This window comes from Rosa chinensis, chromosome 4, assembly GCF_002994745.2.
Source record: "Rosa chinensis cultivar Old Blush chromosome 4, RchiOBHm-V2, whole genome shotgun sequence".
In the NCBI taxonomy this organism is placed as follows: domain Eukaryota; kingdom Viridiplantae; phylum Streptophyta; class Magnoliopsida; order Rosales; family Rosaceae; genus Rosa; species Rosa chinensis.
The window spans coordinates 15,201,058-15,224,447 of NC_037091.1; the positions used below are offsets into that span (position 1 = coordinate 15,201,058).

A 23,390-nucleotide genomic window follows, 5' to 3' on the forward strand; every position below is an offset into this window, starting at 1 on the left:
AATCCATACCGACTATTCTTATGAGAAATGTTCTACTAGTGGTGACCTAGAATTATGGTCCCCTACTCTTAGATATAAGGTCAATGACTGAGCTGCAATGAATATAATTTTAGTGTCTTTATCTCAACCTGTGATATTAGATCCAAGGGTATGCGATCATAATCCCTTGGTCATTTATTGATCGATAAAAAGTGCGATTCATTCATAAAGAACACAGTTTTATGAAAGCCCCAACAAAATACATACAAGGCGGACAAGACATCAACAAGTAAAACACATCACACAATCAATACAAGCTCCAACACAAATGGATAATACAAAGCCACCAAAATCTGAGAGGTCTAAGTAACTGCAGCTTTGAATGCAACTGTATAACAGAAAAACGATAGCGCCCAAAAAGCAGACCGCAGACAAGACCAAAGACAATATGCAAAATATTACACCGAGTCCACATGAGTCTGCACACAAATCAGACACCCACAATCTCTGAGGCTGTTCAGCCTCAGCTATTTTTATTTTGGGCTAATTACTAGTTTCTACCCTATGGTTTAGGTCCAAAATCAATTCAGTCCCTGGACTTCTAATTTCATCAAAAACACCCCTGCATTTTCAATTTTGATCTAATAGGTCCAATTCGTTAATATTCTGTTATGAGTTCAAGTTATAGTTGGATTATTTGTTAAAAAAACTATTTATTTTATAGTAGGACTCACTCCTAAATTGACTATGCAGGCTACCTCGACATCACATCATAAAACATACGCCATATATGAGCCACGTTAACAAGTTAAATAACTTCAATTATTGGAAAACTAACAAATTGGACCTATTATATCAAAATTGAAAGTGCAAGGGTGTTTTTGATGAAATTAGAAGTTCAGGGACTGAATTGATTTTGGACCCAAACTACAAGGTAGTAATCAGTATTTAGCCCTTTTATTTTTATCTAATCTTTACTATTTGAACAACAGGTTTTCAGCCTAGACCAGTAGACGAGGCCAAGGAGCCCCTGCTCCCTATCCACATGAACTACCTGACAGTATGTAGTATGTCTTTACAATGCTAAGAGAGTTTACTTTCTGAGCAACAAAAAACTTACACAATGAATAGCAAAGGTTTACAGCAGCAAGTGCACTCAACAAGTTCATTGTTAGCAAAGGTTTTACAGCAGCACAGTTCTAATAATTTAAGCGAACAAATTTCGCATTATAAATGGGGGAAAAAAAATTATAGTGCAAGCTCAAATTACAGGAGACGAAAAATAAGATTACTCTTTTTATTTACTCATAATGTATGTTGCGTATTCTGCCTACATCTATGATGTAATTATATAAGTAAAAATTCAGTTTCTGGTCCATGATCAGTACAAATCAACAACAAACCAAACCACACTTGCCTCTATTCGGAACGAAACAACCAACGCAATATCCCATTACAACATTAACACTAATATTAATATGAAACAGAAAAAGAAAGAACTAAAAAATGAAGGAGAGATCTGTACATGTGAAGTTGAAGCAGCTGCTACACAGGTGGTATGTTGGAGAAAGAGAAGCCTTTGTAACCTTTGTAAGCATAGTAAGCAATTCTTGTGTAATAGGAGCCCGGAATGAACAAGATCCCACCAAGAATCGCAAAGAACATTCCTGAAATTCAAAACCCTGGAAATCAGAAAAAATCATAATAATAATAATAATAATAATAATAAAATGGGTGGTGAGAAGGGTGAGGTTAGGTAGGGGGGGGGTACCGTGAGCTTTGTCGCCGCCGACGCGGTTATAGGCCATGAGGGAGCCGATGACAATGCCGAGGGTGCCGGTGATGAGAAGGGCGACGGCGAGAGCGATCTCTTTGATCGGAGGCTTGTTGTTGACGGTGTAGGAGGTCTCCATCATTATGTCTTCGTCGGTGATGGAGAATGCGTGATCTACATACGCCATGGCTGAGATCTGAGGTATTTGGGGGTGGAGGATTTTAGGGTTTCGGAATTGGGGTTTCTGGGTTAGCTGAGGTTTGTGCTGATTTGTATTCTTTGGTTTGCTATAAATTCAAGTTTTGGGGTTATCGTCGTCAAAGGAGAAAGTGTACGAATGTATTTAACACGGCGCGTTTGAGTTTAGCTGGTGCCGCCACGTATGGAATATCATACTTTTCATTTAATTAAGTGTATCATGTCTGTTTGAAACCGTGTTCTTAACTTCTTAAAGAATATATAAAACTATGTCTAGAAAATATCAATCACAAACCTTTTTTTTTTTTTTTTTTAGAGAATCACAAACTATTTAAGCAACCTCATTGCTCATATCTTTTAAAAAAAAAAAGATAAATAAATAAAAACTTCATCGCTCATGTTTGTGATAAAATTTGTCTAAATAAGAGGATTAATTATGAAAAGAACTCAAGATCTTAACACTATTTGTTAATGCTCAGGATTCTGGGAGTTGTCAGATCCCGTTAACGCAGATTATGGGGTCCGGAGTCTTGGACGATTTGGTGAGGTAAGCGGTGTCGGAATCTATCAAATGAAATACACCAGCATCAAGACCGTGGTTGGCGGTCTCTGCTCCTCCGATGCTAAAATCTGTCAATGTATTTATGTTGATAGAGTAGCGGTAAGTGGATAATAAATGCGTAATGATTTAAGAGAGGGAAATTAATATTTTATAGGTGAAGTGAGGACCGACCTCTACTTTGTTTTTGATGTGGGACTGATTAGCTTCATTTTGGTGTTTTCGAACCTTCTTGAGAGGTCATCCTCTTGCGGCGCATGGCAATGCATCAAGGTGTGTTTGATTGAAATTATAGAAAATGATCATTATGATTAGTGTCGTTAGACTATTGATCACAATAGTATGGTGTCTTTGATCTAGACACAACAAGGGAAATACAAATATCTGAATGAATGACAATGGAAGAGATTGAGGTTCTTTTTATAGATCTTGACTCAAACATTGTGCCTCTTGAGTGAACCGATGTAACTATTGATTAGTTATACCCCTTCACTGTTAGTTATACCTCTTCACTATAATTATAATTATCAGCATGTTTAAGTAAATCTCTATTTGTGTGTCTGGCCTAAATTCTAGGTTACTTGACCTAGTGGTGATAAGGTTTTAATTAGAGAGAATCTCGGAGAATATCTTAGAGATATCCATTCATTGTATGATTACCTTTCCTTGTACAATTCAGATTCTATGCATTGTAATCCTCTATATAAAGAGACTCCTATTATCAATGAGAACACACAGCAATTCTCTCTAAAATATAGTTTCCCTAGAACACGTTATCAGCACGAAGCACGAACCCTGAAACCCTAAAAATCGTAGCCTTCAAAACCTCGCAGCATCCCCGCAGCGGCCCCCGGGTCGCAACTCATCGCTAACCCTAACTGGTTAGCCTCGCTACCCCTGCAACGCCCGCGAATGCTCGCCTACTCTCATGCTCGAGACCTCGCGACATCCCCGCAGCATCCTCGCAGCCTCGTGACATCTCTGCAGCATCCTCGCACCCTTGCGACTCCTCGCGACCTTGAGACCTCGCGAACCTGCGACCTCACGACCTCAACTCCGTAAACCCGCACCCTCGAGACTCCGCGAACTTGCTGCCTCGCGACCCCATGACTCCGCGACCACGCTGCAATCCTACAAGTCTGCTCGCTTGCCCTAGGACTGAAGCTCGTCTCCAAATCCTACGACAAGGACCAAATACATTCTGCAATCCTAAGAGGTAAACTTTTCTAAAAGTTCCCCTTTTTTGAAGTTTTTATTCTTTTCTCTTCTTCTTCTCGGGGACTTGCAACCTCCCTTCTTCTACCCCCCCCCCCCTTTTCTTCTTTATAGGGGAGACCAAATAGCCGAACTGTGGGGGTTCGTGCTCACTCCAAACTTAGAGCTTGTAGAGTCCTCTAAACTTAGAGTTTGTTGAGAAGAAAAACGATCGACCACATACGTCATTGTTTCGATCTAATCCAAAACCCCTCTTAGAATCAGATTTTCTTGGAAGCGACTACGCTCAGAAAATCCCTAATTTCTTGGAAGCGACTACACTAAAAAATTTAATATGTTTTCGTGGTAGCTTTTTACGCTCCCAAACTAACCCTGATTTCTTGTTCTCTTTCAGGATGAGTAACCTGAACAAATTGGACTTCGCTCCATTAAGAACAACTGGCTCTAGATATCACAGGGGGGTTCGTGATATCTGCCAGCATCTCAAGGCTGATGGAATCCTAGATAAGATTCTCGAGCCTAGCCAGGACGTGCTAACTGTTGAGTAAGCTCAAGCTTTGGAAGCAAATAGAGCAGCCTTAGAGGCAAATAAGGCAAAAGTCATCATCCTAATGACTCGTCATATGGGTAATTCGCTCCAGTATGAGTGTATGAATGAAGAAGACCCCAGAAGACTGTGGGTCTCACACGAAGAAAGATTTGGCAACGTCCATGACTCCATGCTTCCTGACCTAGAAGTGAGATGGCATAACCTCCGCTTCTGTGATTTCAAGTCAGTTCTTGACTACAACTCGGAAACACTTCGCATTAAATCCTTAAAGGAATTCTGTAGTAAAGAAATCACAAATGCGATGTTGATTGAGAAAACTCTCTCCACCTTCCCCGTCTCTGCATTGATGGTTGCTAAGAACTATCGAATCGATGTTACTGCAAGACAGATCACAAGGTTTCATGAGCTCATTGGAGCTATGAATGTCGCTGAAAAGCATGACAACATCCTTGTGCAGAACTATAATTCGAGATCTGTAGGAACATAGCATATTCAGGAATACAATTATAGTCGCGCCCCAAAGAGAGGGCGCCAAGAGCGAAACTCTAATCTTAGGGATACATTTGGACATTCTAGTCCATATAATCGCTCTACTTGGGAAGGTAACCACCAAAATAGGAGAACACGGAACCGAAGAGGTCAACGTGGAAAGAGAGAGGGAGGCAACACCTCTGGCCATGTTAGTGGCGCCACCAACACTAAGAGCCATCTAAATGACGCTTTCAAAGCACCTCAATCAATGGAGTTTGAGCAAAGAGATGTATGTTCTCGATGTGGAGTGTCTGATCATTGGGCACATATTTGTAGAGCTCGTGAAGAAATTGTCACCGCCTACAAAGCATATTGTGAAGCAAGAGAAGCTCACTATGTGGAACAAGAAGATCAAGAAGATGATCTAGAGTGAAGATTTGAAGACTACAAATCTGGCTAGGATTAATAGATCACCAATTCTGTTTAAGTCTTTATTTTTCCAAGAGATGTAATAGGCAATTGCCTTATATTTTTTGTACTAAATGCCAATGGTTTAGTTTTTCTTCAAAGTAGGCTCACCCAAAGTAAGTGTGATGTCTAGGAAAGTTCTGAGATTAGTGGTACTTAAGCGAGCCTTGCTCCACCGACATCTCTCTACTCACGTGGTCACATTTATTTTGGAATTACCGAAAGAAGTTAGATGACTACCATTGTTTTGCATTAGCTAGCATTTTGGATTAGATTTTCTTTGGTCAAAGAGACAATTATGTAACTCCGTTGGCTTATGAATAAAATTTCGAATTCTTCACATGATGACTCAATTTTGATTCTGAGCATATTACTTTTGTGACTACGATGGTTGGGTCATCAATATTAATTCAAGGACATGGAATAGCTCAAGTTCCCCCGGCCAAATGACACCTTGATTACTGATGCAAAAACTCTCTACGCTACTAGGGCAAATCGCACCTATGAATTGCCAACCGATTCCATGCGAAAACGCATGTAGAGAACGAATATGAGTTCCTTTGCAATACCTCTAATGATTGCGAACAAAGGCGCATCTTAGAGAAGTTTATGTGTCTCTGTAGTGGACTTTATGTCACTATTCTAGCTATTAAATCCAATAAAGTTATGAGAGAAGATCTCTTAGATTTAGACACATATTAGCTTTGTCACGACAGGATAGGTCATCCTGGTCATGATATGATGATCCGTCTACTAAAGACTTCACATAGACATCTTTTCTATCGAGCGAAATGAAGCATGAATCAAAAGTTGATCTCTGGACTAAGTGTGACCGACGCTGCTGCCTAGGGCACCGCCTCGGTCCACCACCAGCCTAGGGCTGGCACAGTCCCTATCCATGACACCATGGATAGTGTCCATCATGGTGATGGCGCCCCAAGTGATGCTGCAATCACCAACTTGCTTCAAATAGCGTTTCAGACGCTCAGGCCTAACCAAAATTCTCACTGGTTGCTTCTAAAGCCTCTCGCTCATTTTACAAAAGCAGTTCCTTAGGAAAATTAGGACTGAAACCGTCCTATGCAAATGATATGAAAATACTCATTTTTCTCTTACATAGAATCCGTGGGGATTCTGTGGACTGATTCAACCAACTTGCGGACGTTTAAATATCTCATGATGTTGGTTGACACGCTGGTCACGTGTTGTGCCATTGTCCACTTGTAATGCTGCTTATGCTACACTCCTAGCACATACCATATGACAACGGGCTCACTCCCCGGATCATCCTATTTAGTCAATTGGATTTGACATTGCTAGAGAGTTTACATCGAAGACTTTCGATGGTCATTGCATTGGGACTGATGTTGGACATCATATTCCCATGAACACATCCAAATGGTTTTGTGGAAATGACTACGATGGTAGCCCGGACATTGGTAATGCACACCAATCTCTGTATATCCGCTTGGGGTGATGCAATATCGCATGCAACTATGCTAATTAGTCTACGACCTATCGCCACTCATTGTATATCTGCGTTACAGCTAATGACTGGGTACAAGTATTTTGCACTTACGCACATTTGAGTGAGCCCTTTATGTGCCCATTGCGCCGCCACAATGCTCTATAATGGGTCCTTACAGACGAATGGGCAACTACGTTGGACTTAAGACTCCAACAATCGTCCGCCACTTAATGCCCTTGCAAGGCGATCTCATTACCGCTAGATTTGCGGGTTGTCACTTTGATAGGACAGTCTTCCCGTCGTTAGGGGGAGATAAGAACACGGATGTTCAGCAAGAATGACAGGAATTGTCGTGGCCTGTTCCCACTATGTCTCATCTCAATCCTTATTAAAGTGACGAGATCACACAAATATGCTGCAAACAAGCCTGTAAGGAATGACGTCCCTACGAGAGGACGTAGCGCCACCCTACATGGAGATAGGCATGGCGCCATCGCCAAAGAGAGTGACACTCTAGCGTTACAGGCCATGGCCCCAAGTAGGATGTGTGGAAGGCCCGTGGGTTCGAAGGACACTTTGGCACATTCCAATCCTTTGACCATCAAGACTCAAAATCTGTCTCATGAGAATCTTCCGGGTTAGGGTTATCATTGGGGGACGCCTCAACGTTAGAACTTATTCCTGAGAATATAGAGCTCTATGAAAATTACACTAGTGTACATGAGACGTGGGATAGAAACTCCATCATAATTGTTGATGTAGTTGCGCATTTCGTTGCGCATGAGTTTGTTGAGTCCGATGATATCGAACCATGCTTCGTTGATGAATGAATGTCAACGTAGAGAGATTTGGCCTAAATGGAAAGATGAGATCCAAGTTAAGATGGATTCTCTAACGAAGAGGAACGTTTTCGAGCTAGTGATGCCAACACCTCCTAACATAAAACCTGTTGACTAATGGGTCTTCATTAGAAAGCGTAGTGAGAAAAAGAAATGGTAATCTCACCTTATGGCGCAAGGCTTCTCATAAAACTCTCTGGAATCGACTACGATGAGACATATTCTCTCGTAATGGATGTCATTGCACTCAACTACCCTGTCAGTTTGGTAGTTTCCAAATAACTGAACATGCAGCTTACAAATGTGGTCACTACGTAGCTCTATAGGGATCTAGATATGGAATATACATGAAGGTTCATGGTGAACTTCATTTACCCAAGTCAACTGGCTCTAGACTAAGGAGGGCATTTACAAAGAGGTTGAAACGCTCGCTAAAATGACTACTTGATTGGGAAGGGATATGCCCACGCGTTTTCATAACAAGTTTCAGATTCCATCGCGGTTCATGTTGGACATGATCTTCATTAGAAGCCCTTAAAGAGTTAAGCGAAACCGCTGAACACTTCAAATTCGAGTTTGAGATGAAGGATTTTGGGAGAACACGATTATGCCTCGGTTTGGAACTTGAGCATCGTGTTGATAGATGCTTAGGCATTTTGACAAGGTCAAACCTTCAAGCACCCCCATGATCGTCCTTAGTCTTGATCCTGAAAATGATCCTCTTTGTCTGAAGGATGATAACAAAGATGTGCTAGAGGCAAAAGTGTCTTACTTGAGTACAATAGGCGCATTATTGTACTTAGCTCAATGCACAAGACTGGACATCTCATTTTCCATGAACTTGTTAGCTAGATATAACTCTGCGTCAATGCGACACCATTGGATTGGTGTAAATGATATCTTTCGATACTTGAGATGTATGATTGATATGCGCTCGTTCTATCCCTACAGAGAGATGATGGATTCAGACCCATCACACACCAGGAACTCCGCCAGCCAACACTGGCCTGTGTCCACTATCCCCATCCCAAAACGACATGTGTTTTGGAAGGTTTTGCTGATGTTGGGTATTTCTCTGACCCATACAAAGGTCATTCTCAAACTGGTTAAGTGTTCACCATGGGTAAAGACCGTGATATCTTGGAGGTCTACAGAATAGACCCTAATCGTTATATCTTATAACAATGCAGAGATTCTTGCTCTTCACGAAGTGGTTTGTGAATGTATATGGATTGGATCCATAATTACGCATGTTCGAACAATAGTGGTTTGAAGTCTACCACAGATAAGCCTACAAGCATTTAGGATAATGTTGTTTGCTTTGAACAAATAAAGCAAAGGCTACATCAAAGGCGACAACACCAAGTATAATCAGCAATAAAAAACTCTCCTCATGATCAAAGTGAACTAGTTTTGATCTGAGGACAGTATGGCAGACTTGATCACTAAGTCATTGCCTAAATTCCACTTTCGAAAAATATGTTGGTAGCATCGTTTGCGAAAGTTATCCAAACTCCAATGACCGTAGTCGTCAGAGGGAGATGCAAATATCAGGGGGAGGTGTCTACATGTATGGTCTCGAAACGTGAAGGGTGTGTTGTGCTCTTTTTCCCCTTCGACCAAGGTTATTTTTGTCCCACTGGGTTTTTGTTATTCGGCAAGGTTTTTAATGAGGCAACGAGATGAGCACCAAGTTTGGGCGACACAAGAGGGAGTGTTCAAGTAAATCCCTATTTGTGTGTCTGACCCAAACTCTAGGTTACTTGACCTAGTGGTAATAGGGTTTTAATTAGAGAGAATCTCGGAGAATATCTTAGAGATATCCATTCATTGTATGATAACCTTTCCTTGTATAATTCAGATTCTATGCATTGTAATCCTCTATATAAAGAGACCCCTATTATCAATGAGAACACACAGCAATTCTCTCTAAAATATAGTTTCCCTAGAACACAGCATACTTTTTCACTATAATTATCAGCACACATGTACCCCTTCATTTCCATATAATTATACCATTTCAAGATACGTGAATTTCCTTATTCAAGTGCGTCTTGATGCACCAATATTATGGTACATCTCCTTATACATAGCATACTCATTGTGAAGCCATTAATCACATGATCATATTCCAACAGTGTTTTGGCCTGAGGCTTGGCTCAGGCGAAGGCTTGGCCTGCGGTGACTCCGTAGGTCACACCTATTGGACCATTCTGACAGCAAAAGACAACTCTCAGTCAGTGTTGATTATGTCTGATAATGCCTTGTATGTACACTATTTACCATGACTAAGTTCCAAAGAAATCATTCGAACAAGGTCCCATGTTATTGAGGTCAAGCTAGCACACTTTAAAATGTAATATTGGCTTATCTCATAGTCAGAGTGTTTGGAAAATAAAAATTGTGCTAAAAATTTATTTATAAACCTTGTAGATAAGGGCAACTCCAACCCTAGTGTCAAAAGCCATTTTGGCTTCCCCAATCTAAAGACAGCATCTCCAACTCAGTAGAAAGTAGAAACTGTAGTCAAAATAACCCCGACTCATTTGCTTAGTCAAAATGGCTAAGTTTTGTAGAACGAAAGCTAATAGTTTTGGTGGGTGAGGAGGTGGACCCCATTATCCACTAAGATAATTCTGAAATGGCTATGGATTTTGACTAAAGAGAGGTTGAAGATGCAAAATCTGAATGAATAATGACACTAGGGGTATTAAATTCATGAAATGACTTTGGTTTTTGACTAAAGGCTTGAAAATTCTCTAATCGGCATGAACTAACAATTAAACAACTAGAGAGATTACTGGACACCTGACACAACACTAATTTGAAGTAACGGTGCTACATAACCCACCATCCACATTACGAGTGGTGGGTTATATAGGGATCGTTCTCCCAAAGATAATGTAAAGCAGGATTTAAGTCTGTGTTTAGTCCTGGAAAGATCAAAACCTTTACGCCTTGACCCTGTTTAATGTTTCCTCTAGGGGAAAATTTTCTCGGGGAAAATGGTAAATCTTAGAATCCTGTGTCTTCTTTTTTATCTTAATCTTAGAAATATGTGTCTTCTTGTTGGTCTTAATTCTCTGTTTGCTTAGGAAATCTTTGAACCTTTTCACCAAGCATCCCAAAATTCAAGATGGACTAAATTATTGCCACGTCAATACCACCACTTTATATGGATTGAGTCTGTATTGCTAGGCCAGGGTAGGCTTGGCTCGTCAACAAGCCACTGAAATGAGTGCTCTTTGGTTTGATTTTCCTCCTTTTCTTTTCTTTCCTTCTTGTGTTCTTCAGTTCTGTTCTTGTATCATAGATTTGTGTAGTCATACTCACTCGTTAACTTCTTTTTTTTTTGAACCATTTGCATTTTCAAAATTGACCAAAAATAGAACTTTGCATGTTCAACACTGTAATTTGTAGTTTTCTACATGATCATCTTAATTTCCATCTGTTATTTGTTGATCATGTCTAGTCATCTGCTTGAATTTTCACATTCCAAATTATCTTTCTATTTATGGTCATTGGTCTTAAATTCTCAAATGAAGGTTCTGTTTCTTTATTTTGATCAGATTGGGGGGGACCACATTTCGATTTTTCGTCGATCAGCTCGATCTTGAGGTGTTTTCTTTGCAGTAAAGATGAGCGTGATTATGATTATCAACTTCTCATAGAAACCGCTTTCCAGAATCTCATTCTTGCAATCAACTTCCTTCAGAACCCATTTTCCATGAGCATGATTTGGATGATGAAACTTCCCATGCAGACATTTCCCTAATAAAACCCTCATCAACTCAACCTAAACCATTTCCTTCTAATCTAATTCCCACCCTTAATAGTCCAAATCTTTATCTAAACTACAACAATCTTCTTATGTTGATCACCATTCATCTTCGTCTAAGCCACTCCAATCTACATGTTGGTATAGATACCTCCCAAGCACAAATATCAGAAACACAAGGCTCACTAGCCACTCAGAACAAAGCCAATAACGCCCAGACACGATGCCGATACCATACACTTGCAGTATCGGGTAGGCTGCATCTAGACCCACATTGAAAACAAAAGGGTGACAAGCCCTAATCTACACTATAAATACATGTCTCTCCTGTCATTCAAGGTTAGCCACTATTCTCCATTTATTTCTACCTAGTCTACATTCTTACATGTATCTGACTTAGACATTGGAGAGTTGAAAGCCAGCTAGCCCGATCTTCCCTCTGATCTCTGTTCATGATTGACAGGTACGAAACTCGGAGATGGACTCATGGAAGCTCTCACGACCACCCGGAGATGGAATCTCATTCTTGCAATCAACTTCCTTCAGAACCCATTTTCCATGAGCATGATTTGGATGATAAAACTTCTCATGTGTTGTAGGAGAATAGAATTGTGTGTTTATTATTGATAATAGGAGCCCTTATATAGGGAGTTACAAGGTATACAAAAGGTAAGAGAATCTGAATACAATTGAATACCTATAACACTTTCCTATTACAATCCTAAACTCTAGTTTGTAGAGGCACACTATGTCGACATCCTTCAACACTCCCTCTTGTGCCGCTCAAACTTGGTGATGACGCTTTGATCGTTGCCTCATTAAAAACCTTGTCAGGTAACAAAAACCCTGTGGGACAAAAATAACCCTGGTCGAAGGACAAAAAGAGCACAACACGTCCTTCACTCTTCGAGATTGAACATGTAGACATCATGCCTAGCTCCCCCTGATGTCAATATCTCCCCCTGATTGCTACAATCATAGGAGTTCGGATAACTTTCTCAATCCGATGCTCTTCACATGTTTTTCGAAGTTGGATTTTGGTAACGACTTTGTGAATAAGTCCACTACATTATCCTCTGATCGGATTTGGTTCACTTCAATATTTAGAAATGCTTGTTGTCATTTTGATGGAGGGGAGGAGGAGCACGGAAGGTGGCATTTTGCCTTGTGGGGTCCGATCCCACACTTCCATCATCTCTTTTCTCTGTAGGGATAGAACAAGCCCATATCAATCGTACCTCTCAAATATCGAAAGATTGTCTTTATACCAATCTAATGGTGTTGTGTTGGCGCAGGGCTCTATCTAGCCAACAAGTTCATAATAATTGAAGTGTTCGGTCTTGTATTGAGCTAAGTACAATAATGCGCCTATTGTACATAAGTAAGCACTTCTGCTATTAACACGTCTTCGTCATCATCCCTGGGACGAAACGGATCCCTTTTAGGGCCAAGACTACGGACGACCATGGTGCATCTTTGACTTTATCAAAAATGTCTATTGACACGGTATACAAGTTCTGAATCTAGACAAAACCGTGTTCTTCCAAGGTCCTTCCTCTCAAACTCGGATTTCAGGTGTTCAGCGGTTTCCCTTAACTCTCAAGGGTTCTAATTATAAACCGCGACAATTGCAAATCCGGAACTTGTCATGGAAACGCGTGGGCATAGTTCATCATATCCCTTCCCAATCAAGTAGTCATTTTAGTGAGCATTTCAACCTCGTTGCGAATGCGCTCCGTGGTCTAGAGCCACTTGACTTAGGTAAATAAAGTCCACAAGAACCTTCATTATATTCCGTATCTAGATCCCCATAGAGATACGTAGTGACCACATTCGTAAGCTGCATGTTCAGTTATTTGGAAACTACCAAACTGAAAAGGTAGTGGAGTGCAATGACATCCATTACGAGAGAATATGTCTTCTCGTAGTCAATTCCAGGGCGTTGTGAGAAACCTTGCGCCATAAGGCGAGATTGCCATCTCTTTTTCTCATCACGCTATCTAACGAGACCTACTAATGTCAATAGGTTTTATGTTAGGAGGTGTTGGCATCTCAGGCCCGAAATCATTTCTCTTCGTTAGTGAATCCAATTCAACCTGGATCGCATCTTTCCATTTAGGTCAAGTTTCTCTACGTTGGCATTCTTCAACGGAGTAAGGTTCGATGTCATTGGTCTCAATAATTCCACGTCCTCATGTACACTAGTGTAGTTCGTAGAGATCCCTATATTCTCAGGAATTGGTTCTAACATTGAGGCGTCCCCCAACGATGTCTCTTGGACATAACCACAATCTAAAATATTCTCATGAGACGGATTTTGAGTATCAATGATCAATGGATCAAGTTGTGCCAAACTTGCTCTCTTCTTAGGGTGAGAATCCATCGAACCTATGGGTCTCCTACTCTCTCTAGCGGAACCCATGGCCTATGACGCCATTATGCCACCTTTGTGGCGTCACCATACTACCGTCCATGGTAGTGGTGCAGTACCCATCTTCTCTGGGTGGTACCATGTCCTCTTGTGGGGACATCAATCCTTGCAGGCATGTTTGCAGTAGGTATATGTGATCTCGTCACTTTTAGGGGATCAAGATGAGACATAGTGGGGACAGACCACGACAATTCCTGTCATTGCTGTTGAACATTGACGTTCTAATCTCCCCCTAACGACGGGAAGACTGTCTCATCAAAGTGACAATTCGCAAATCCAGCGAAATAGAGATCGCCTGTCAAGGGTTCTATATAGCGGACTTATAGTTGGAGACTCATGTCCAACAAATATATATATGCATTCGTTGCAATGGCTCATGTTGATGCGCTGTGGCGGCGCAATTGGCACATGAACCGCACACTCAAAAATGCATAAATACGAGATATTAGACTCGAACCCAGTCACTAGATGTAACGCAAATAAAAGTTGAGTGCCTGCTATGAGTCGTAGACGAATTAGCATAGCTGCATGCGATATTGCATAACCCAAGCGGAAATATTGGTGCGCATTACCAATGTCCGGGCTACCATCGTAGTCGTTTAATGGTGGCTTTTCCGAGAGACCAATTGGGTGTGTACATGGGAATATGATACTTGATATCAATACCCAATGATATGCAATAGTCATCGAAAATTGTCGATGTAAACTCTCTAGCATTATCAAGTCAAATTGACTGAATGGGATGATCTGGGTAGTGAGCCCGTAGCCATATGTTATGTGCTAGGAGTGTAGTATAAGCAGCATTACGAGTGGATAATGGCACAACACGTGACCAGCGTGTTTGCGTATCAACCAGCACCATAAAACATCTATACGGTCCGCAAGTTGGTTGATCAAATCCACAGAATTCCCTTAGATTCTTTGTGAGAATGGAATTATTTCCTCAATCTCCTTGCATAGGATGATCTCAATCCTAAATAACAGGCTTTACAGAACGAAACATGGGCTTTATAATCAACCAATGAAGGTTTTGGTTAAGCCATAATGTCATAATAGACTTGAGAAGTAGAGAGAGGAGTTTATGGCGTCAATACCATGTATTTGCCGCAGGGGGTAGGCGGCGGCGGCCATGTATGGCCTGTCTTTGCACAATCATGGCGCCATGAGGTGCATGTGCAGCTCCTCGAACCAATTCTTGGTTCTTACTTTTCTTCGTTCTGAAAATGGATGTCCGTGTAAAGTCTTTGATACACGGATCATCATGTCAAAGCCTATATGTGTCAGAATCCCATAAGTCGTCTCTCATGACATGGTTCGATTCAATAACTCAAATAGTGGTTGCATACAAACCACTAGAGCGACACATAAGTTTCTCTAATACTCGTTTATGTCCGTAGTCATTAGAGGTGATGCAAAGGAACTCTGTCCATTCTCATAATGTGTTTCCACATGAAAACCAATGGCTCTTATATAATAAAGTTCGAATTAAGGTATGTCCAAGACATTAAGTAAAAGAATTGACACTTTATTAATAGCCAATGATTACATCAAAGTTTCCAAAATCTAATCCAAAATAAAATCAAAGTAAGACACATTGTACTCACTCTATCCATTTGGTAACTCCAATCAAATATGACCAGGAAAGTAGAGAGAGATGTTGGTGGAGCAAGGCTCTCTTAAGTACCAATAATCTCAATGACTTTCCTAGACATCACATTTTATTGGTTCCGCCACATAAGAAAGAGTTAATACAATTGTCATTTATTGATTAAGGCAAATTGCCATTACAAAAGTTCTTGGAAAAATAAAAGGACTAATCTAATCAAAGTCTGCTGCATCCTTGTGCACTTCATCTTCAGCTTTGAAGTCCTCTATGGTGAGATTGACATCTCCACCATCTTCTTCTTCTTCTGCAAGGTACACTTCTTGCTCCCTCAGGTCCCTGTATGCCCTGTATCTTGAAGCTAGTTGCTCGCTTGCCTTGCATTGCTTGAACCAATGCTCACTAGATCCACATCGATGACACATATCATTGTGGTTGCCTCCCTTCAATTGAGGTGCACGTTGTGCACGTTGTGGGCGTTCCCTAGGAGGATTTGCGCCTCCACCACGACCCATGGCGCCACCACCACGAGCTATGGCTCAATTACCACGTATAGGGTTGCCACGACCCCCTCTCCCACGTGTGGCATTGCCACCACGTGTGTCCGCTCCAAACTTGCGGTTTCCTTCCTGATTAGGGTCCATACGTCCCTCATGTCCCTTATTCCTAGGGTTCTGCTCCTTGCGCCCTCTTTTGGGTGCATTATAATTCGCCTCATGAACTCTCGTAGTTCCAATGGGCCTTGAATTATAATTCCTCACGAGTATGTTATCATGTTTCTCAGCTACAGATATGATATTGATAAACTGATGAAACCTCGTGATCCGTCCAGCATTGACTTCAGTACGGTATCGCTTTGATACCACAATGGCTGAAACGGGGAAGGTGGAGAGAGTCTTCTCAATTAGCTCTTGCTTTGTGACAGGTTGTCCACAGAATCTCAACATGGATTGTAAGCGAAGAGCCTCTGAATTATATTCAGCAACAGACTTGAAGTCAGCAAAGCGCAGATTGTTCCATTGAACATTCAAGTCAGGGAGGAGGGAATCTTGGACATTGCCAAAGCGCTCTTCTAGCGCTACCCATAGCTCTCTTGCATCCTTCATCGACATATACTCCAATCTGAGTGTCTTGTCCATATAGAGTCGCATCAAGATAACTGCTTGAGCATGCTTTGTAGATGTTCGGTTGAACACAAGATCCGGGTTAGGTGCTTGGATTATGGGTAATATTTCCTTGGAAGTGAGATGATTCTCAACATCGGTTACCCAACTGTGGTAATCCGAGCCTGTTGAGTCAAGCATGGGAAAGTCGAGTCTAGGTTCATTCGACATCCTGAAAATAAGAAGAGAAAATATATTAGTTTCGGAGTTAAACTTCCACGAAAACTAAAATAATGAGATTTCCGAGCTATGCTACCAAGAAATCATTTTCCAAGAATCTCTTTTGGATTAGACCAAACAATGATGTTTTAATATGGTCACAATTTGATGCTTACGGACGCTCTTAGTCCAATCATTGTGAACGCTCTTAGTTCACACGAATACTCTTAGTTCGTTTAATTATGAACACTCTTAGTTCATACGAACACTCTTAGTTCGTTAAGCGTGAATCCCCACAATTCCGCTTTGTTAAATATCAAAATCATTTGGCAACATATATTCCAATATTTGCAGGAAATAAAAGGAATTTAAATACAAGAAAGCAGCAACCTTAATTATAAAAACTTACGTGATTGTTCTTGGCTTGAAGCCACGCGCGTGTTGATGCAGGTGTGTAGCTAAATTAGGGTTGCTGGAATCTGGTCGGAAATTGGCAGTTGGTGGGCTGCCCTTCTCCGTTCCCTTTTTTTTTTCTTCCTCCTTTTTTTTTTTTTTTCTCTCTCCCTTTTTTTCTTTTGGGCCGGCCGGGTCCCTTTCCTTTTCTTCCTTTTTTTTTCTTGGGCCGGGTCCCTTCTTTTTTTCTGTTTTTTTTTTTCGGTCTTCCTCCTTTTTTTTTTTCTTTTTTTTTCGCGACTTCTTTCTTCCTCTGGTTCTTCTCCCTGCAGTTCGACGGTGTTGCGGTGTGCAGAGAGGGCTGGTGCGCGGGCTATGCGGAGGGAGGCTGATCGGAGGTGCTGCGGTGTGCAGAGGGGGCTGGTGCGCGGGCTATGCGGAGGGAGGCAGATCGGAGGCCTGGGCTGCTGCTGCTGCTGATCGCGGCCTGGGCTGCTGGCGGCAGGACGCAGGGAGCGGCAGGAGGGCTGCAAGCTTGCGGTAGGCCGGCAGGAAACAGTGCTGGCAGCAGGGGGGCTGCAGGCTTGCAGGTTGGTGTGCGGGTGTGCAAAGGCAGCAGTGGGTGGCGGCGTCTGGGCGACGTGGCGCTGGGGAGGAGGCCGGCCTGACTGGGCTGCTGGGTTTGCAGGTACTGCTGGAGAGGTCCGGCCGGTGAGGTGAGGTGAGGTAAGGTGAGGCTGAGGCCAGAATGGAGATATATATTTTTTTTTGTTTTGGGTTGGCGGCAGAGAAGAAAAAGGTTTTTTTTTTTCTTTTTCTGAAGCTAGGGTTAGAACTCGTGCTGATAACGTGTTGTAGGAGAATGGAATTGTGTGTTTATTATTGATAATAGGAGCCCTTATATAGGAAGTTACAAGGTATATAAAAGGTAAGAGAATCCGAATACAATTGAATACCTATAACACTTTCCTATTACAATCCTAAACCCTAGTTTGTAGAGGCACACTATGTCGACATCCTTCAACACCATGCATATATTTTACTGATGAAATCCTCATCAACTCAACCTAAACCATTTCCTTCTAATCCAATTCCCACCCTTAAAATTCCAACATCTTTATCTAAACTACAACAATCTTCTTATGTTGATCACCATTCATCTTCTCTAAGCCACTCCAATCTACATTTGTTAATCCATCTTCAACATCTGGTAAACCTCCAACATCTTCAACTAAGCTAATCCATTCCACTTCTTCACCATCCCTTAAACCCCCAACATCTCCATCCAACCCAACCCAATCTTCTTCTAGTCCATCCCCTTGGCCCCTGATCCCTTCATCTACATCCTCAAACTCCTCAAATGTAGTAAACCGAACTGGGAAGAAGGGTGCTATATGGGTTCAAAAGAACTCATTTCCTTCACCTTCTCCTAACTTCCCTCCAATCTTGAAGCCAATACTGCCCACTGCTGCCAAAAATGGAATAAATCAAACGAGAAAGACAAAATATGAATGGGCAGAAAAAGATTCACCACCTATAACCGAGGATATCAAAGATTTGATTAAGAAGTACATTGTGTGTAAGGCTCTGAACCAGCCTAAAGTATCTACATCCTCCTCTAAGCCACCTCAGGCTTCATCTAAATCACATGGATCATCCCAAAAACCTCCAAAATCTAAATCAAAGCCATCTCCATCTTCCTTTAAACCCCCTCCAGTCTTTAAGCCGATTCTATCCTCCACCTTGGGGAAGAAGAATTATGTATGGGTTGAGAAAGATTCATTACCTATATTCACAATTCCTGAGGATGTCAAAGATTTGATCAAGAACGACATTGTGCCCAAGGTTCTACACCAGCCTTTGTCTCCCCCTGACATATAGGGATTACTTTGCTGCTCCGTTATATGCTGAAGAGTTCTACTTGGAGATATGCATGGATACCAATGGCCATATTGATCGGCCTTTATTTTAACTAGTTTGTGAAACTTACCGGACACGTAGCAAAGCATTTATGTGAAACAGGTGAAATATATCCAGGATTTATGTTGTCCAAGATTTAGCTTGCTTGATGCCAAAATTAATTTAATCAGCTTGTTTGAAATATCATACTATATGGTTAACAAAACATATACCTTATTTCAATCAAATCCTTTAAATTGTGTAACTAAGCACTTTTCTCTACATAAATTCCATGAGTTATAATTTGATAGGCCTCTGATTTCAGGATTGTGGAATAGGTCCAAGTAATCATGCAAAATCAATATTAAAGACAAAATGAGTTAATTGTGGAAGTATTTTAGAATCTAAATTTCCGGATACTGGGGTATGATAATGTTCTATGTGCTCAGCATTATGCTTTTCCATTACTTATGAGCTTTTTGCCTTGTGGGTGGAGGTAAGTGTGATCGACTGTATATGTTGCAATAAGCAGAACATTGTCATTCTCAATCTTGTGTGTTTCTTGCATTGCATGATAGAAAACCTTTGATTTTATTTGAATCAGAAATGGAGTGATTACCATTTGGAGAACATGGTATTGGAGTTACGAGAAGAAGAAATTTATAATATAAAACTCAAGAAAAGGAAAGAAAAACTTTTGTTGCATTTGTGATTGATTCTGTTCCTGAGAGACGACCTTTCCTCTTATCGAGGGACTTGGTGTATGTACGACCATCAGATAGGGATACTGAGCACTTCCAGGTAAACTCTGAACAACTATTAACATTTGCTGTTTTCTGTCACTTAGTTTTGCTTCCAGATGAAGACAGGGATAACTATGTGGATGTCCCTTAAGCAGCTTGAGAGACCGGCTGATAAGGTAGTGTATATTTTTTCAAGCTATCCACAATTCCACATTATAATGACCTTCCCTAGCCTGTTAATTTGTTATAGAGGGTTTGATTTATCGCATTGCTAGGAGCAGTCTTCTATTTGTTGAACTTGAAGATGACTCCTATGAGTATCATTCTTCAACACAAAAATATGATGTCAGCTTCTCATTCAATAGAGTCTGATTAAAAAGAGCTCACCAAGCAGTTAAAGCTGCATCAGAAGCTTTTTTTTTCGGAACTTCCGCTTTTCTGATTGTGTCTCCCGTCCAAGCATTCCCACTGCACCAGCACTGGTCTCTACCTTTCATAAACTTGATGAAGGTGTAACTATCTGCAATTCATCAAATTTTTCACAGTCAGGGCTCACCACCTTACCTAGTAGCCGGCGAACTCTGTGTTGAATTGAAAAACCTTTCCGAACCATCGAGGACTGGACTGGCTATTTGTGAAGCAATACTCCAGGTATATCAAATGTCACTAGAAAATCGTATATCCTTATATGTTCGCCTAATAACAGGTGTTGTGATGTGCTTCTGAGAAGCTTGATGGAAGTGATTCCAGGGTCGGATATGTTCTGAGCCAACGCTGCATTCCGTGAGATAGAAGAGGTACTTGAGGACATAATTCTGCCGTCATGCCAGCACACCGTGCCATCATGCCTTCACAAAGACCCCTATTTCTCTTGTCCTTGCTCCGGAAATTCAGGGTGATTTCATCAACTTTCATGAGTAGCTATCGGCTACATGATCAAGGCATTACTTGTGGACACTTTAGCCATATTTTTCTGGTGGATGCTTCATCCGCTACTGAGCCGGAAACAATGGTGATCCTGACTAATTTTGTGGACGAAAGAACTACTGTTATAGTTACTGGTAAACCCGGACATACATTCACGTTGGGTTCACGCCAACATTGCAAGGGAAAAGGGAATGAAGGTTTCATATTTTGAAAGCCTTTTGAAATGCAAGCCAAATAGAAGCCTCAGTCCCATGTTCATCTCACAATTGGGGACCGGTAACAGGACTTGAGCTTGGACAACACATATATAGGCTATAATAGTCTGTCAGTGGCTTTCAATGTGTAGTTCGTGTTAATTTGACCGTTCCTGTGAAACAATTAATGAGGCTGAGGTAACTTATCCTCCGGTTCACCTTTTCTTCTTAAAGAAAATGACTGGATTGATATCTGCAGCAAGAATTGATCACCTTCTTGAATTTGGTATGCTTTTATTCGATGATTGATTGGAAGAGACGTCTTTGCCCTTAAACGTAACTTCTAACTCATATAATATACACTGAATCTCACCTGAATTTGAGATTTACGTTGTTGATTCACCACAGAAAACCTAATTCACCGTGGATTTCTCGGTAGTCGGTACAAACTCAATTCAACAAAATACTTGAGCAAATTCAATTATCATTGAAAGTTGAGTTGTGAATTTTGAACATCCCAATTCAAGACTGCCACCCAGAAAGGATGCATCATAGCATTATCCATTCCTAAGCTACAACCTAACATCAGAAAACTGAAAACAAGCAAATAGTAAATATCAACTAGTTCTGCCCTGCTATAACACAGCATTAGTGTTTCTAGATTTCCCAAAACCCAATTATTCAATAAATCATCTACTTCATTCTAACAGCTACATGCATGTAATTCACAATTTTGGAATCAGTGGAGAACGGCATTACAGTAAGCATCACGTACGGACTGTGCTGCTCTCCAGAGTTCAACTGTTATGAGGGGACAGATAAGTTGAATCCCTGTTCAGGACTAGAAATAGCTGACATAGATGGAATGACTTTCAAAAACGTAATGCAGAAGTTGTTGATTATATAGAGACCAATCACCTAACACGGAAGGTTGAGGTGATGACTGATTCCAAGTGTGCTGTAGTGAGATACCATAACTGAGCAACTCAGAAGGTACATTGAAATAAATAGTTTGATAAAATTAAAAGTCTGGAAAGCCCTTACAATTACAGCAGCAAAAGCCCCATCTTCTAAAACCCTAATTCTTCTTGATTTTTTCTGCCACCTCCAACAAAACCCCCCAAATCCTAAAGCAATATGAACTCTAAAAGACTCCTCTAATTTGAATCCATGCTTAAAATTCACAAATTTGCACTGCACAAACCATCCATTATTCTTCTTCCAGCCAAAGCTTAGTTAAATCCTAACCCTTAAAAATCCACTAAAACAAAGAGAAGAAAAAAAAAAAAAAAATTACTCACTCACTTCTCCCTAAAACACACAAAAACAAGAGCAGGAACAAAACGAACACATATTTATATATACCAGCAAAGCACCACCAGCGGTAGCAATCGGGTCAAATTAACGCTGGTCGTCTTCTCTCCGACCCGAATTGCCGTGCCCGCCCGACAAAGAAGCCAACAAATTGAGATGTCCCGGAAGGTAATTTCCCACTCTTGCCGCCGAGGCTTCCCCCATCGGCTGCTGCGGCAAGAACAAAGAATGCTGTTGGGAGACCGACTGCTGCTGAGTCATCATTTCCGGCGGAGGCGTGGTGGCGAAGCTCCAGACTTGTCCGTAGTGAGGCGCCCAGAACCCTCCCTGGGCGGCGGAGCCCAGCATGGAGCTCATGGAGTGGTGACCGACGACCGAGACTGCTCCTGGTCCTGCTCCGTCGGTGGCGCCGTGGTGGGCGTCGGCGTCCTTGGCGTCGTCGTCGGCGCGCATGCGCTTGCCGAGGATGAAGGGGGTGGGGCCGCCGAGGAGGGGCTTGTGGTCGTTGGAGGAAGTAGTGGAGGAGTTGGAGAGGGAGGCGGCGCCGGAGGAGGCTCCGCCGCGGAGGGAGACGGAGACGGTGGAGAAGCTAGCGGGAGTGGTGCCGGTGCCGGTGGCGGCGATGATGGAGGGCTCGGCCTGGCGGAGGAGCCACTCGATGGTCTGGCCATCGGACTTGTGGCCGAGCTCACGTGTGAGCTGGAAGACACGTGCGGCGCAGATGATGGGCATGCGGATGCGTCGGCCCCGGCCGTCGACCTTGCTGTGTCGGTCCTTTGACGGCGGCTTCTTGACGGCCAAGACGCCGTTAGATGCCGCCGTCTGTTGCTGGGTCGGTTGCTGCTGCTGCTGTCTTTCCATCATCATAGCTGCTGCTCCATTGGAGAGCTCGTTATTCGGGGCCTCGGAATTAGACATTGAAACTGCGCTGTGCGTTCGTGCGGCGAGCGTGGGAGTTCACTACTCCGAAATTGAAGAAAGAAAGGGGAGGGGTTTTGGGGGTTGTGGGGGAGAGAGAGAGAGAGAGAGAGAGAGGGAAGTGGGGGTCTGAGGAGGAGGAGGAGGAGGAGTGAGGGGTCTGAGGGAAACACAGCTCTCTCTAATCATTGAGGTCCAGACAGGAGCTGGTGGAGACAGAGGAGGGGCACATGGGAGGTGGGGCCCGCGTTTCATACACCCCACTCTTACTCTTCACACTTCTCATTCACTGTGTGAAACACGCGCCACGACACCGGTGAAAAACTTTCCATTATTCTCTTTTTATC

At 42.0% G+C, this 23,390-nt stretch overlaps 2 protein-coding genes across 2 annotated transcripts; both read right to left on the reverse strand.

Annotated features, from left to right (window-relative positions):
• Positions 1–1,245: 1,245 nt before the first annotated feature.
• Positions 1,246–2,060, reverse strand: LOC112200757 (transmembrane protein 230). The gene is made up of 2 exons (XM_024341768.2): positions 1,751–2,060; positions 1,246–1,646 (listed from the first exon to the last, which is right to left on the reverse strand). The coding sequence occupies exons 1-2, from the start codon at positions 1,938–1,940 to the stop codon at positions 1,525–1,527; spliced, it is 312 nt and encodes a 103-aa protein (XP_024197536.1). The 5' UTR covers positions 1,941–2,060; the 3' UTR covers positions 1,246–1,524.
• A 19,745-nt stretch (positions 2,061–21,805) lies between these two features.
• LOC112198288 (transcription factor TCP7) lies at positions 21,806–23,190 on the reverse strand. The gene has a single exon (XM_024339385.2). The coding sequence runs from the start codon at positions 23,041–23,043 to the stop codon at positions 22,213–22,215; it is 831 nt and encodes a 276-aa protein (XP_024195153.1). The 5' UTR covers positions 23,044–23,190; the 3' UTR covers positions 21,806–22,212.
• Between the last annotated feature and the right edge of the window lie 200 nt (positions 23,191–23,390).